At 35.8% G+C, this 18,168-nt stretch overlaps 1 protein-coding gene across 3 annotated transcripts in view; it reads right to left on the bottom strand.

The window, feature by feature from the left end:
- LOC138713149 (uncharacterized) overlaps positions 1-18,168 on the bottom strand; it is a 59,737-nt gene that overhangs the window by 17,917 nt on the left and 23,652 nt on the right. Inside the window, exons 1-2 of one of the 3 annotated variants that reach the window (XM_069844971.1) lie at positions 6,937-7,010; positions 1,629-1,955 (exon numbers count right to left, since the gene is read on the bottom strand). In XM_069844971.1, coding sequence (XP_069701072.1) covers positions 1,629-1,947 — 319 coding nt within the window. In that variant the 5' untranslated portion in view covers positions 1,948-1,955; positions 6,937-7,010. Of the gene's footprint in view, positions 1-1,628; positions 1,956-6,936; positions 7,011-18,168 lie in introns of those variants that run through there. The other 2 variants (XM_069844972.1, XM_069844973.1) reach the window with 2 other exon arrangements.

Here is an 18,168-nt window from a genome sequence, read left to right as displayed (position 1 = left end):
ACAAATTATATAACTTTTTGTTTCGGTAAACCTTATTAATTTGATCTTTTTTGCACAATTATTTTGAACTAGCCGTACCCGTGCGCTCCGCTGCACCCGTTAGAAATAAATATAAAGTAATTACATAATTAAAATAGGACATTTGATCCAGGGAACATTCGTGTTTGATAGAAGGATAAATCATTTAATATGTTACTTAATTTAAATTGTATTTAAAATATTAAAATGCGATCATTTTGATCCAGAGACCACTCATTTGGTGCAATGACAATTCCTTTAACATGTTTCTTAATTGTTATTACCAATTATTTTTGGAAAAGCGAAAATTAACAGAAAAATTTTGGCTACAGATTTATTATTATGTTTATATTATATTATATTATGGAAAAGTGTGTTGATAACGGATGTACTCGAATTAGAAAGTTTTCAATTAGTTGTGGGAGCTCTTGAATCTCAGGAGGAACAACTTTTACAACAGCGCAACATAATCTGCTTGGCTCATTACCCATTTTTTTTTGCATTGCATTTATTGCATATGTATTTTATGTATTTTAACACGATTCAATTGAGCATAGTTAAAATTTGAATTATAAAATAATGGATTGCTAAGCTAACGTACTATTACTGCATACTAAATCAATACACTCTCGTTGTTCGTTAATTCTCTAAGATAATGAATATGTTCATAAACATTATTATAAGAAATACAGGAAATGAATATACAGAATAACCTATCAAGTTTTCCGTGCATAAGAAGCTATTTTAATCTTACCTGTCCTCAATTCACTCACAAGTTACTGTAATAACATTATAGCATTATGTCCATCTAGAGAAACTACACTTTCCAATGATGAAATAATAATTAATTATACAAATCGGTTAATTTACCTTCTGATATTACTTCATACAAACACAGAAACATTGTTTGTAGGCTATGTTTCATAGCTTTCGATTGTTGTGTCCAAAGCCCCTTATAGACGAAGTCATTTGTTTTTTATTTCAATATGCCGCCTTAGATGGCAGTTAGTTTAATTTTAAAACTCATTTATCTCATAAAATATCAGTATTATCAAAATTTTTCAGAGAATAAAACTTATCAGAAATCATTTTTAAAGAAACTTTTGTTATGTAAAATTTTTCACAAAAATCAATAATAAGCGAGATATTTCGATTTATTTAATTCAGGCCCCCTTATAACCCCCCTTTTAAATAATGTATTTTGAATACCATATAGCATATAATCTAAGTTACAACGAACTTAATTTATATTCCAATTTTCATCGAAATCGGTTCAGCCATTATCGCGTGAAAAGGTAACAAACATACAGGCAGACAAACAGACAGATATACAAACAAAAATTTCAAAAAAGCGATTTTCGGTTTCAGGGTGGTTAATTATATATGTTAGAACCAATTATTTTTGGAAAATCGAAAATTACCAGAAAAATTTCGGCTACAGATTTATTATTAGTATAGATATTGCACAAGCTTTTCGCAATTTGTACGAATATAATTTTTCATTTGTGCATTTTCACGACAATTATTTATTTTCTAGTTTAAACCCTAGTATGAAGGAAACAAACAATTTCCCATCACCCTGTATATATAACCTCTTGGTCACTACTTGCCTGGTAACGCTGTCTTCAGGAGGGCGTACATCTTGGGCAGGGCAGTGTCGTACATCTGCTCCTCCCTCGTGAAGATGCTGCTGTCCCGCATTACACTGATGGCTGCGTCCTGGTCGATCCTGCATTTGGCTATCAGCGAGAAAGTCCTTCCGTCCTGCACCCTCACCGCCAGGCGTACTATATTGCTTAGATAGTTGTCCTTATTGGACGAACTGCTCTTCACCTCGATGTCCGTCACCGTCAGAGGGCCATACTCCTTACTGAGCCACTGACCAACCAAATTCTTGTCCATCCACAGCGGGGATTTCGTTGTCGACATGTTTAATGCTGTTACGACAAAACGAAATCGATATAGGAAATCGTCGTTCCTGCACTAACTCCTATGTGATATATTTATCGATTTTCAGATTTTTGCTCTATTAAATAACTTTAATAGTGATACAGCAAATAATAAAAACTCCTATATACAATTATACAGGGTCATCATTTTATTTTTACTAACATTTTTAATATTAACCTGTCTATACCTTTAGAGAACGGGAAACACCGTTCGTTACCTCCTTCCACGACTAGAGTTCGATGATCAAAGCTCGGAACTTGGGGACTTGTGTCGTGTGCATGAGTAAGGTTACAGGTGCAACGTACACAAAGCTCACGCTGCAAGTGCTCAGGGACAGTCGTGTGTACTAAGAAAGTGGCCACAACTAATGACAGGAAGACGGACGAAGAAACTGTTATGTCGAAGCCAATGACATTCAGAGAATTAAAGGTAAACGGTCTGTTTGCGAAAATAGAAAATATGTGTTATTTCGAATGGTTATTATAGAAGTTTGAAAATACATTTTGTTTTAAATTTAAGATACAGAATTTCGTGGAGAATTCGGAGGAGATACATTATTTTTTTCGAATGGAGAGTTTATATTTTGTAAGTTGTGCCACACACTAACTAGAGGCTGGAAACGAAATTCATTGAAAGACACTGCAGTCCCTCAAATTGTAGAAAAGCCTGTCCATAGCCATGGATCGAAACGTAGAGGGGCTTGCCCTAGTAGTGACACACTAATTGAAAACTATTTTCGAGAAAAATTTAGGATATACTTATCTTTCTCACATACGAGATCAGCTAGCAACTGCTGAAAATCGAACAGAAAACAGTAACAGTGAAAACATTCAGTATTTTAAGTCTGCTACCAAAAAATCTTCGAATGTAGATAGTCATACACTGTAATAAAATGTACACAGCAGAACAGTAAATTTGATATATTTCTCATGTTTATTTTTATTATATATATGCTATGAAATTACGTGTTTCAACCTACCACAATATTATCAGTATGTTGTTGCAGCCAGAAACCACTTTTGTAGCAGACCTGACAGTACCTCCGTGCTGGAAGCAGGAGTTTGTTGATATTGAAGTCCGGTCGCTTAGTCACGTGCAAAGACACAAGTCCCCAAGTTCCGAGCTTTGTCGATGATACTGGCGTAAAACTCAAACACATCTCTTTACTAGGTATAGGAGGGAAGAAAAGTAGTTCGTCCATTTACGTAAACTAAGAAATATCGCAATTTTGAGTTCGATAATTTTCATTAGGTTTTTAAATGTAGTACTGTATTAAGAATAAGTGTTTTACTCACGAACTGAGTTATCCATGCGAACGTATTCATTATGCAGTGTATATTATACTGTCTACAGCACATTAGCGTACAATATAGAGAATGAAGTTCAATTTAAAAATAATCATAATATGGGTATTTAAACATTTTTTGAAAATGGTGGCCGTTTATTTCGATACAGGCTTCAGTTCTTTTGTGCATATTATCGCACTATAGACTATTGCCTCTAATTCTAATTGTCAGTTTCGTCCTTCGTACTAGTAACTCATGTTGAAATAATTCTGTACCTACTCTATAAAAGAGTATCTTACGTACTGTAAATTCAATCTTCACTTCTGCCCGACCCGTACAGATAAAATTACTCAGACATGCTATCTACTTTCCGTCAAAGTGGGTACGCCGCTGGATCGTAGAAAGGGTGGAAATCACGTGACAGTTAATTTCTTAACAAGGCCCTTTTATTTAAGTTATTTTAAACAGTTGTATAGTATTACGTAAACGTCCAATTCCTAGCAGAAATTAATCTTTTCAGAAAAGAGCTAAGACAGCCCAACTTTTATAGAGGGGTGAGCAGAAGCAGGTGGGGGAAATCGGGATGCGACGTAGGCAAACGAACAGTACCTGTGCGAAAATATGATTCAATATTGAAAGCTCTTTCGTCACTGGAAAACGCGAACATATTTCTTGAACGTACTATACTCACTAACTCAGTGCTGTTTACTATATGCGGCCTTGATTCTGTCTGGAAGACAGTTGGAACTTCATTAGTAGAAGGGGTGGGAGTGAAGTACATTCAAAAACTCAGGTACAATAAAATTGAAGTAAGAATAAAATGATGTCCCTGTATTTCTTTGTTTCGGAAATGTAAGAATTCACAATCTCCTATGTATCACTGCCATAGAATAAATGTTTTTTCTTCCTACTGAAAAATTTTATATTTTGCACATAGGAGTTATTGCAGGAACGACGAAATATTAATTCCAACTTAAAGCCTGTCTTCTAATGTCGCATTAACGAACCTTAGGGCCATTCACAATGAAAATTAAACATAACCGTAACATAAACACAGAAGTTTGCGCCCAGGCTACCAAATGGGATCATTCACAATGATTCACATTAAGTTGAATAGTTATATGATAGAAAATTTGTTATTAAATTGTGTACCGTATTTATTGCGTATAATCACTATTTGTGCATGTATCAGTTTTAATATTAAGGTTATGTACGTTTGAACTATTAATAAAATAATACTAATTCACAATGATTCACATAAGCATTGACATAAACATTACCGTAAGACGTTAACATGAAAGTTTGCAAACTCCAAACTTTCATGCTTATGCTTACGTAAATTGCAAACAGAACACAATCGTGGAGCGCTGAAGTATACGACAGAATATGAGGAAATGGCGTCGTTATTATGTTTCCATGGTTACCAAGTATGTTTGCTGTTATGTTTATGTTCCCATCGTGAATGATGGTATGACTTCTTGATTTTACTGTAACGTTAAGTTAACGTTTACGTTATGTTTAATTTTCATTGTGAACGAGCCTTTATGACGTCCATTACACATTTACTTGCTGTGGTAAATTGGGAGAGGTGATAGTACGAGGAAGAAGAATAAAGTGCATAAGATTTACTGATAAAACTAAGGGACATGCTATTGGAGCTAAATGACAGATGTGAGCTGTATGGAATGAAGATAAATGCAAACAAGACGAAGACCATGGTTACCGGAGGAAAAATACAAAAGGTAAACGTGCGAATTCTACAGGGTGTTAAAAAAGTATCCAGTATTTTAAGAGGTGATATTATGCATCAAAACAAGAAAAAAATGTATAATAAACATGGGTCCTAAAACACATACTTTCTGATATCTGAACATTTGTTCATAGGAGGTGCTCAATGTGACGTCCATTCATGGCAATGCATTCCTCTGCCCTTTGGCGTAAGGAATCATGCACTCTTTGAAATTGACCAAAAGTATAGGGGATTTAGATTTGAGGAACGAGCAGGCCAAGGTGTGGGGCCTCCCCAACCAATCCAGCGGTCCTGAAATGTCAGCGTCAGGTGTTCACGCTCATTGCGGAAAAAATGTGCTGGTGTGCCATCATGCATGAACCACATCTGTAGTCTTTGCTGACATGGCACATACTCCAGCAAGGTAGGCAATACGTTAATAAGAAAGTCCTGATAACGAGCCCCAGTTAATCTCTATGGTAGCACGTATGGCCCTTAATCTATTGCCAAGAACGCCTGCCCATACGTTGATTGAGAATCGATGCTGATGCCTTGTTTCTTCAAGTGCATGGGCATTTTCATCAACCCACACATGCTGATTACGAAAATTCACAACACTATTGAAGTTTCTAAAGTGTTTTAAATTTTATGCTCGACCATGCCGAAATGTAGTAATTATACACCTGGTATTATCCCTTTAATGCACCTCATTAAAGTACACCTATTCATTATAATTCAGTTTTTTAGCCAATGAAAATCACCTTTGTACTGATTGTACCATTATAAAACCGATAGTATCGATTATTCTCGGATATGCAATCGAAAGACAATTAGCGAAAAGTCACGGAGGCTGGAAATCCAATACTGTTGCAGAAGGTTATGTTCTGTTACTATAATAATTAGCGTTAATTGTAAATAATATTCAAATAAATTCAATTTGTCATCTCGTTTTTCAATTCTAAATTAATTTCCAGGTTATATCAAGCCTAATCTTCATGTTAGTCTCTAAATTATATCAAGGTCAATGACATTCGTGTTTCGGAAAAAAGCAATACTTTCGCGTCTGCGCACATCTCACAATTCAGGTCAGTTCCACTTCTCACTTACATAACCATAACATGAATACTTATGAATAATTTCAAGTTAGAAATGTGGTCGAGCATAAAAAGTCGTATGAAACTTGCCTATAATGGTAATTAACACGCTCGTATGATAATTATGAAACTCGCTTGCGCTCGTTTCATAAACAAACATACTCGCGTCTTAATTACTACCATTATAGGCTCGTTGCATAATGTACTATTAAAACTATTAACATAAAAGCTGGCATACTCAAAAAGCATTAAGTATTTCCTTCAACATCTTTACACACTTGAAAGCAATGTACTTCCTTTTTTTTAATCACTCACCATTCATATATGAAGAGTCCACTGCAAGAATGATGGATGTCACTTTCTTGTCGAAAATGAACCAAGACTGTCAGTGCATAGCTTAAGACATATAGAATGTACATAGAGAGTTATATAGCATTAACACTGATAGTTATTGTCCAGTAATGAACGGAAAATCACAATTAAGCCACAGTCTACTATATACAGTCACGAAGCTTGAGTTTTGAGGGTGCTAGAAACAATAGACTGTGACGGTACTATTTTGCATTGCCTGTAATGAGGCGATATTAGCGATCCTAGTGGTGAGCAACTATCTAATGTTTGCATATTTGCTTCGCGACTGTATATACTAGACTGTGGTTAAGCTTTGAGCACTACGGATTTCAAACTTTCAATTGCTTCTCCTAAAAAAGTATTCCAAATGACATCCATCATTCTTGCAGTGGAATCTTCATATTTAAAACGCTATTTAATATAACGAACAATTTAAATTACAGTTCCTCTTTCTCAACTAAAGAAGCTGAAATTTACACTTAAAATCTTCGTCGATTTTGACACTTACCTCCAGTTTCACAATTCAATTGACGATATTTGCTATCCAAGCGTTTGATGACACGGTTTTATAACACTCTCACTACAGATAAAGACTAACACGTAATCTTACTTAAGATAATATGAGATAAAGTGAACTCATGTCCTTGTATGCATATACAGGGACATCATTTTATTTTTACTTCAATTTTTATTGTATCTGAGTTTTTGAATGTACTTCGCTCCCACCCCTTCTACTAATGAAGTTCAACTGTCCTGCACACAGATCCAAGACCGCATATACAGTCATAGTAGCCTTACGGTCATAGTAAACAGTAAGTTCCAAAAATATGTTCGCGTTTTCCAGTGACGAAAGAGCTTTCAATATTGAATCATTTTCGTACAGGTACTGTCGTCCATTTGCCTACGTTGTATCCCGGTTTCCCCCACCTGCTTTTATTCGCCAGCTAGTGGCTGGGCTGTCGTCTTAGCTCTTTTGTGAGAACATTAATTTCTTTTAGGAATTGGACGTCTATGTTATATTATACAACTGTTTAAAACAACTTAAATAAAAGGGCCTCGTTAAGTAATTGTCATGTGATTTCCTCCCTTTCTACGACCCTATGACATAACCACTTGGACGGACAGTAGATAGTATGTCTGAGTAATTTTATCTTTTCGGATAGGGCAGAAGTGAAGATTGAATTTACACTATGTAGGTACTCTTTTACAGAGTAGGTACAGAATTATTTCAACATGAGTTACTAGTTACGAAGGGCGAAACTGGTAATTGGGATTAGGTACAATAGTTTATAGTGCGATAATATGCACATTAGAACTGAAGCCTGTATCGAAATGAACGGCCACCATTTTCAAAAAATGTGTTTAAATATCCATATTATGATTATTTTTCAATGTAACTTCATTCTCTATATTGTACGCTAATGTGCTGTAGACAGTATAATATACACTGCATAATGAATACGTTCGTATGAACAACTCAGTTCATGAGTAAAAACACTTATTGTTAATACAGTACTGTATTTTGATTAAACAAAAACCTAATGAAAATTATCAAACTCAAAAGCGCGATATTTCCTAGTTTACGTAAATGAACTACTTTTCTTCCCTCCTATATGTAGTAAAGAGATTTGTTTGTATATTATGCCAGTATCATCGAACTCCAGTTGTGCAAGGGGATAGGAAACGGCGTTGATCCAAAGGTATAGCCAGGTTAATATAAAAAATGTTAGTAAAAATAAAATGATGCCCCTGTATCTACTATTTTTTATTATTTAGCTTCACATATTGACAAAATTATTTTATGCACCTTATTAAATTTTGGAATTCTTCGATATTTCATTTGATTCCTTCGCAGTTTCAATGGATGTATTTTTCTTCTCTTTTACAATACTGTTTTCCATTTGTGAAGGCCGATAGACCACAGTTATTAATTTCCGTCGTTCAAAACGAAGCCATACATTGTCAGCATAAATAAAAATATTTGAATTTAGTGATATTTGTGGTATAACTGACGCATTAGAATTATATCGCTAAGATGCTCTTACAGATTTCTCATATATTTTAGATTAGCTTTGTTCCGCGAGCCAGCTATAAGGCCTAGGAGATTATTGTGCTAACCACACGTTATTCTCGTATTAGGCGGGTAATCGTTCACCTCCGCTAATGCATGTGAATGTGAAGGCAACAGATCTTGGCCTTCAATATCACACATAGAACTTTCGGTTCATGATATAAACAACAAATAAAATATTTTAATATTTTCTATTTTCAATCGTTTCTCTCTTAATTCACTGTGCTCTTTTCGCTCGCGGAAAAAGGGCCAACACTCCAGAAATATTTTGAAGTTTGTACTCAAACGTCTCGCGAAGTATACTACATGTTCAGAAATGTGCAAACATAAATGCACGGTCACATACAGGGCTTTCATTTCAAAACATCCAAGTCTAAGTAACTAACTGTTTAAATTTAATTAAATTTAAACAAAAAACACATCAATTTAGATATTGAGAGGGAAGTCTGAAACCAGGCTTAATTGCATTTTAGATTTCACCCCCTCCCCCAGTCATCCTCACTTTGAAATTTCAAAGGCACTCCTAGATTTTTATACTAAACTAGCCGTACCCGTGCGCTCCGCTGCGTCTGTTAGAAATAAATATAAAGTAATTATATAATTAAAATAGGACATTTGATCCAGGGAACATCCGTGTTTGATAGAAGGATAAATCGTTTAATATCTTACTTAATTTAAATTGTTCTTTGTGATCTACAGAAAATCATTCATCTTGGGTCCGAACTTGGTCTTGAGATTAATCCTAATAAATGTGAAATTTATTTTTGTTCTGCTATTAACCCAAATATTTTATCTTCTTTCCAGCATATTGCTCCTGGCATTAAAACTGTCACAAAGTCAAATCTGTCCGTCCTGGGTTCTCCCATCTTTTTAGATTCTGTTGATGAAATAGCTACTCAAAAATTGGAGCTCCTGAAAACTCTGTTTGGTCGTCTTGAACATTTTCACCCCCAAGTCTCTTATTTCATTGTCAAAAATTGCCTATTAATCCCTAAATTCACTTATTTTTTAAGAACTACACCCTTATTTCTTTTTCCTACTTTTCTCCAGCAGGCAGATGATTTATTAAAGCAGTCTTTACAATCTATTTTAAATACTTCTTTTGACAACAACAGTTGGGTACAGGCTTCTCTCCCAATTAAATTAGGAGGCCTCGGTATTCGTACACTTACTGATATTTGTATACCAGCTTTTTTATCTTCAGTCTTTGGCGTTATTGACTTCATCAAATTTATTTTCCCTATTTACAGTGATGCTGTCGACATTTGCTATGTTCCTGAAGCCTTAAATAAGTGGTACGAAAAAACGAATAACTTTGCTCCTCCCCAGAATCCAGCCATTCAAAAAGCCTGGGATGAGATTATTGCAGGTCAAATACTTGATTATCTTATATCCTCTTTCACATCTGACAAGGACATCGCTCGTATTAAAGCTCTTCAAGAGAAGGAATCTGGATCTTGGCTCCATGCTCTGCCTTCCTCCTATGTTGGTACCTTGATGGACGGTAAATCTTTCCAAATCGCTACTGCATTGCGTCTGGGCTGCAAAATTTGCCATGTACACCAATGTATATGCGGAGAGACTGTGGATTCCTTTGGACATCATGCCTTAAGCTGTGCCAGAAGTAAAGGCCGCCTTCCTAGGCATTCTGCTATTAATAACATCATTAGTAGATCTTTAACCTCCTGTGACATTCCAACTCTTCTTGAACCATCTGGTATTAGCCGGTCGGATGGTAAACGACCTGACGGCTTGACATTAATTCCTTGGTCCAAAGGTAAATCACTCATCTGGGATTTTACATGTGTAGATACATTAGCCCTTTCCCATTTAAAATCTTCTGTCAATTGTGCCGGATCTGCTGCTGAATCCGCTTATCATGCTAAACGACGCAAATATGAACATTTAACATCAAATTACATCTTCGTCGCTTTTGCAGTTGAGACCTTTGGTCCGTGGTGTAGAGACGCTAAAGATCTACTCACCCAAATTGGTACACGCCTACTGTCCCGTACCGGCGATCCTAGATGTATCAATTTCCTTCGTCAACGCATTGGGATAGCGGTTCAGCGAGGGAATGCTGCCTCCATCCTGGGATCATTTCCTAACTCTATTTCGTTAGAAGAGATCTTTCTCATTTAATGTGTAGCGTACCTGCTTGAGCACGGGTAGAAAGTTCACAAGAACAAAACTTCCACGAAGAAAGGAGAGAGGATGTCCGATCTTTAATGAAGCCATGGTCGAGAATATCCACAAGGCGAGGTGCTCCCCATCGGCAACATGAAGATCAACTCTATGTCTGAGTTACGACGGCTGGCCGGCGTCAAGAGCATGGGCGATGCGGAATGCCCCACGCGAGATCTGCAGCGAGCAGGACGACCCCAGGCAGCGCCCCAACTTCGGCGTCAAGTGCAAGATCTTCGAACTGGACGCTTGCCAAGGCATCGGAAAGAGCCTGAGTCCGGGTACGGTACGAACCGAAATAATAGAGGCATCTGGTATCAAGATTAAAGGAGGTCTCACACCAAAGCCGATGTACGACCAGGGACCAAGTCTGGAGTGTGAGGACATCTCACAAGGCGTCCTGTACGTCCTTGGGACACCACCGCATGTTCAGATTCACGAGCTAACCATCAAGCCGGTCGGAGAGCCGTTCTAAGCATCCTCTCTGAAGGAAATGGATTCGACACGATGACTCGGAATGCGTCAGATAATTCCAAGCATCAAGATCAACATTTATGAAATTCTTGCTTTTAAACTTTGAACTATATATTTTGTAATTAATAAAATATATTACTAATTATAATAGTCACATTATCTGAGAAAGTGTAATGGTCTAAATATTATGTGATATTGCCTTAAAGTTCAGTCTTGTGTAAATGAAAAGTTCCTACTGTAAGCAATAATGTCTACTTTCTAAAGTGCACTTAAACAAATAAAGTACTATCATTGAAAAAAAAAAAAAAAAAAAAATTTAAATAAATAAAATGCGGTCATTTTGGTCCAGAGAGCAATCATTTGTTGCAATGACAATTACTTTAACATGTTTCTTAATTGTTATTACATACAATCATAGTTTAATGAAGATTGACATATCATTTAGTTTTAATGTGTATACTTTATATTACTTGCTATATGTTTCAGAAGTTACTGTAATAACATTGTAGAATTATGTCCATCTAGAGAAACTACACTTTCCAGTGGTGAAATAATAATTAAACAATTAATTTGCTTCCGATATTCTTTCTTTCCTTCCTTCCTTCCTTCCTTCCTTCCTCCCTCCCTCCCTCCCTCCCTCTCTCTCTCTTTTCTTTCTTTCTTTCTTTCTTTCTTTCTTTCTTTCTTTCTTTCTTTCTCTCAGTTTAACCTCTCCTTTGTAGGTTCATTTACACGACCCACGCCACCCGGGCCTTACAGGGCCGCGACCTGTCGGGAGAGGAAGTAAGCTATGGATCACATACAAGGACATGGAGGGCCTCACCGGATGAGGGATCAGCTCAGCTTCCGATATTACTTCATACAAACACAGAAACATTCTCTGTAGGCTATGTTTAATAGCTTTCGATTGTTGTTGTCCAAGGCCCCTTATAGACGAAGTCATTTGTTTTTATTTCAGTACAGTGTCTTAGATGGCGTTGTTATTGTAATTTTAAAACTCATTTATCTCATTAAATATCAGTCCCATCAAAATTTTATATAGAATACAACTTATCGGAAATTATTTTTAAAGAAACTTTTGTTATATAACATTTTTCATGAAAATCAATAATAAGCGAGATATTTCAATTTATTTAATTCAGGCCTCCTTATAACACCCCTTTTAAATAAAGTATTTTGAATGCCATATAGCCTAAAATCTAAGTTACAACGAACTTAATTTATATTCCAATTTTCATCGAAATCCGTTCAGCCATTATCGCGTGAAAAGGTAACAAACATACAGACAGACAGACAGACAGACAGACAGACATACAAACAAAAATTTCAAAAGAGCGCTCTTCGGTTTCAGGGTGGTTAATTATACATGTTAGGACCAATTATTGGTTAAACGAGCGTTGAGCGGATTCCGCCGATTTTGGAATAGACACCGACGCACTTAGGTTAGGTTAGGTTAGTTTAGGCTTTTATTATCCCGTCAAGATGAAGGTGAAAGCGATTGAGTGTGATTTTTTGTTTTCTATGTTGGCAGTTCAAGTACGTCGGTGTCTATTCCAAAATCGGCGGAATCCGCTCAACGCTCGTTTCACCCAATTATTTTTGGAAAATCGAAAATTACCAGAAAAATTTCGGCTACAGATTTATTATTAGTATAGATATGAAAGACCATTCAATTGTTTATACACCTCATTCATTTGTTTTCGCATCTTTTGTTTTCTATCGGAGAAATTATTTTTTTTTCTGAAAAAGATTATTAATTTGGTATTAATATGGTATTAGAATGCTTCGTTGTGTTCTATGTAAAGAATAAGTTGTTAAATTCTACAGTCATATTACTTCCTCCTTCCCTATAGTGTTATCTGTATTTCACAAAGTGTGGCAACAAAATACTGAGCACGCACGAAGCAAAGCAATATCGCATAATGATTGACAGTATATTGCATCCTATGTTGCAATAAATACTAATCACAGGGAGTTCATGTTTTCGTCAAGAATGTGTATGAAGTAGATCTCGCCGGATGTTTGGCAAAATGCCTTTTTTGCTGGGTGGAAATAAATCATTATTTGCATACATATAAATGTGATTTGGAATAAATCTATGTGATGGGGCAAATTTTTATTTTGCATATTTTGCTTTTTTAAGATATTTATTATTAATAAATGCCTTTTTTTGTAATTTTAAAGCAATATTTCTTGTTTATTTGAAATTTTATAATTTTATAATGTCTATGAAATTTAAATATTTAAAACAATGACTACTTTACTAAAAAATAGTAAATAAAAGTAATTTATTTCTGTGCTTAATCTGCTAATAATTGTGCTTTAATACTATTGGTGTAATATTAATAAAGATCGACAATCCACCGTAGTTACAAATATAATATTGTCATGTCTTCACGATACCAACAATCAGCTTTATAATTTTAAATATTAAGCTCGTTCTCATAGAAGTTGTCACGTAGCATTTTCAATTATTTGCTTTCATATTTTCAAATGTTACTGTTACAATTTTGTGCTACACGTGTTTATTATTGTAGGAGAAAGAAATTTGATTGAGGAACAGTCAGTTATTGTCGGGTGACAGAAGGTATAAGATCGGTTAGCTAGAATGCCTAAATTCAGTAAACCATTGAAAAGTAAACTTCATGCTTACGTTAGTGAATTTGGAGCCCATGTGTTTTCAACCGATGGAACAGTTTTGTTATGTAATATTTATTAAAAGAGAGTTAATCACGAGAAAAAGTATTTTATAAGTCAACATGTGTCAGCTACGAAGTAAATATGTGAGTTAATTTAAATTTATTGCTAAAGTACTGTACATTATGCGTTTTTTAAATTTATAATACCTTTTTAAAAGATTATTGTGCCTTTTCTTTAAGTTTTTATTGCCTTTTTACCTGCCTATTTTAACTATTATAAATGCCTAAATATCCGAGCTCTAGTGATATATATTTCCTGTATATTGTATCTACACAGATGCAGGCTATATACGTCGTTGAAAATACATATTTTATTTTACATACCGTCAACGCGGGCTACTTTGACCCTTAAGGTGTTACTTGAATCCAGAAGAAAAAAATGTTTTTGTCGATGTAAAATAACAGTTTGGTGTCGAAAGTTGTGGTCTTTTTTCTCTGCAAACTTTCATCTGTACAAATATTTTCACCTAAATTACTCCAATCGTAAGTAAACATTTTTTTTTCTTCTGGATTCAAGTAACACCTTAAGGGTCCAAGTAGCCCGCGTTGACAGTACGTTTTTGAAGGCGAAGTGTAGAAACCGTATCAAGAGTTATGTAAATTCTTTACACTCACTTGCATTTGTGCGTGACATAAGTTGTACGATTACATGTAAAGAACGTTTTCTACGTGACATGTAAATTACGCGTAATGTACGTAGAAAGCGTAAAATACTTAAAGAAACTAGAAAATAAAATAAACCATGGTTTTTGTGATGCTTATTGTTATGTGTAGCCTATAGCTATGTCACAAGAACTGGATCGAAGAACAAATTTGCTTCTAAAAATCTCTAAACGTATATCCGAGACTAATGTACTCTTATTTATGTAACAAGCTAACAAAGAACAAATTCTCATTCCGTGTACAAATTTTCAGGTAGTTTGTTAGTTTCAAGGAAGGCGAAACAGTTCTGATTATGTATTACGCAATAAGATTCAATGCATACCAACTACATAACAAACATATTTCTTAAACAGAGATGGGCATCGTGCCTCACTTGAGAATTTGTGCCTCACTGACCTTCACAGAGCTTATCGCTCTGAGTGACATCATCTTCACAGTCCCCGTTCCTCCCTCACGCAGCTCCTAGGCGTGGGCAGGTTCTATATCAGTTTCATAAGCAATATCAGTGGTGGCATAATGGAATTATCAGAGCAGTGTGTACGCGTTAGAAAACGATTATTTCATGAGAAATGGGAGGAAGAGTTTTTTTGCTGTTTGGAAGGGGAGAACGTACGATGTATGTTATGCTCGAAAATCCTATTAGGCATTAATAAATTTAATACACATTACTCCTTATGTCATAAAGAACATGCTGAATTAGAAGGTAAGAGAAATTAAATGTTATTTTTCGTACTATTCCGAAGAAAATTTATGATCTTAACATTTGCATAGTATACTAAATACGACATTATACCTTAAACATGCTGCATTAAAAGGTACAAGGAATTAAATGTTGTTTGTACGTATTATTTCCAAAAGAAATTTATAAAAAAATATATCAAATGTGCGTAGAAAACGAAATATGATTTTCTGAATTTTTTTTTAGTTCGAGAATGTGCAAATCTATTAAGTAATCTTGAGAAACGCCAGAATATTCAAGAAAATAAACTTAGACAACGTGATGGAATATTATTGCTTAGTTACGCAATTTCTCGCCTGTGATTTAAATCAATTCAGCGACGGAGAAACAGTAAAGAGGTTTATGATTAAAGCTGCCGAATTAATTTTCCAAATTGAATAAAAGTTTTCGAGTCTCTCACGTTAACCAAGCGCTTTCCTAATAATTCGCCACTGACCGCCTTAGCGATTACGATAAGGTGACGCAGGTAACAGCAGTTTATATATCCCATCCTACTCTGCAGTCTCCATATATTGTGGGTCCCTATCACCACGGCATGGCGCGTCCTCAGGTTGCGGATAGAGGAGACGGCTTCCAGATATGGAGGGTAGCTGCCAATATATTGAATAAGCAGTCGCGGACAGCCGATAAGGGATGTTCCTCCAGCTTGGGGGTTGGGCGAAGGGCTAACAACCCATCACCGTAAAAAAAAAAAACAGCTTGTTTCGAAACCTAACAGTAAGCTTCGGAATGGAACTGATTCTCCGGCACGACCATTGCAAAGGCAAGAAACTAATTCGATTAATTAATTAAAATGTGTCTTAATGTGTCTTAGTGAAACTTACAGCAGAGTCCGCATAGGCCAGTTTCTATCTGATGCTTTTCCAATTCACTGCGGGCTAAATCAGAGAGATGCACTATCGCCTTTACTTTTTAACTTCGCTCTACAATATGCCATTAGGAAAGTTCAGGATAACACAGAGGGTTTGGAATTGAACGGGTTACATCAGCTTCTTGTCTATGCGGATGACGTGAATATGTTAGGAGAAAATCCACAAACGATTAGGGAAAACGCGGAAATTCTAGTTGAAGCAAGTAAAGCTACAGGGTTGGAAGTAAATCCCGAAAAGATAAAGTATATGATTATTTCTCGTCACCAGAATATCCTACGAAATGGAACTATAAAAATTGGAGATTTATCCTTCGAAGAGGTGGAAAAATTCAAATATCTTGGAGCAACAGTAACAAATATAAATGATACTCGGGAGGAAATTAAACACAGAATAAATATGGGAAATGCCTGTTATTATTCGGTTGAGAAGCTTTTATCATCCAGTCTGCTGTCGAAAAATCTGAAAGTTAGAATTTATAATACAGTTATATTACCGGTTGTTCTTTATGGTTGTGAAACTTGGACTCTCACTTTGAGAGAGGAACATAGGTTAAGGGTGTTTGAGAATAAGGTGCTTAGGAAAATATTTGGGGCTAAGAGGGATGAAGTTACAGGAGAATGGAGAAAGTTACACAACACAGAACTGCACGCATTGTATTCTTCACCTGACATAATTAGGAACATTAAATCCAGACGTTTGAGATGGGCAGGGCATGTAGCACGTATGGGCGAATCCAGAAATGCATATAGAGTGTTAGTTGGGAGGCCAGAGGGAAAAAGACCTTTGGGGAGGCCGATACGTAGATGGGAAGATAATATTAAAATGGATTTGAGGGAGGTGGGATATGATGGTAGAGACTGGATTAATCTTGCTCAGGATAGGGATCAATGGCGGGCTTATGTGAGGGCGGCAATGAACCTCCGGGTTCCTTAAAAGCCAGTAAGGAAGTAAGTAACTCTGCAGTCTCCTCTCCTAGTAAACAAACTGTTTCAAATCGAGTGCCTCACGTAACCGAAAATTCTGCCCATGTATGTTCTTAAAGAATGTGTATTACTCTATTAGTGTGTATATTGCACAATATTTCAACATGAACTAATATCACAATGTCAACCTGAGTCATTTGTTACACGCATACAGATAAGAATATTGCTTTATATTTAAACAGAGACTTATCTCTCACCAATCACTTCGCTTCCTCAAGTATATCGATAAGAGTCTTGTCAATAATAAGTCAATAAATACTACATGCAGTTTAACAGAAATTAGCAATTAAATACAGGGTTGTTTCCGATCTCTGATAACGAATTTGAATGACATCATGTATGTCAGGAGTCACACGACAGCTGAACTGTGGCGCGAGGTGACAGACCAGTAGTGAGTGATCTCATAGTCAGAGTGCACGGCGACTCACAGCAGAAATTCCCAAGAAAATCGAGCCTTTTTGAAAGGGTTACATTACGATCCTTTCCAATGCCAAGTACAGTCAAGCAGTAGCGGCCGGTGATCCAAATCCTCGGTGAGGCCAGATGCAACTATACTGTTTTCGCTGTAAGAAAAATCATAATGTAAACACAAGCACGTGGCTGTCATACCCGTGATTGGCTCCCAGTTGAAACACTCACATGACGCAGGAGAATATAGTTCGTATTTGGAAACAATAATCTTGTATTATTTGAAAATAAAAAATCGAATTCTAGTTGTTAAATACGATGAAACATATAACTTCACTCATATGTAAAACTCTATGTAAAAGAAAAGCTACTTTTATATTTTGTTATGTACTATGAACGCGGATGAATACCAACAGTAATACCGAGGTAGTCTGTTCTTGTAACAAACTGGCGATACTTGAGCTCGTCGTTGTTCACATAACCACGTGGTACTGAAGTATGGTTTCTGCATCCTCGGTGTGTGTGGTTATTAAACATAAGAGTGGAAACCCTCTCAAAAACGGAGAAAAAGAAATAGTTTTAAATGTATATAATAAGTTAAGTGAGTTTTAATTACAATAATTATAAAGTAAATGTTTCCTGAGCAA

Source organism: Periplaneta americana, chromosome 14, assembly GCF_040183065.1.
Source record: "Periplaneta americana isolate PAMFEO1 chromosome 14, P.americana_PAMFEO1_priV1, whole genome shotgun sequence".
In the NCBI taxonomy this organism is placed as follows: Eukaryota; Metazoa; Arthropoda; class Insecta; order Blattodea; family Blattidae; genus Periplaneta; species Periplaneta americana.
Note: the sequence above shows the minus strand (reverse complement) of the source record. Positions and strands in the feature narration are given on the sequence as shown.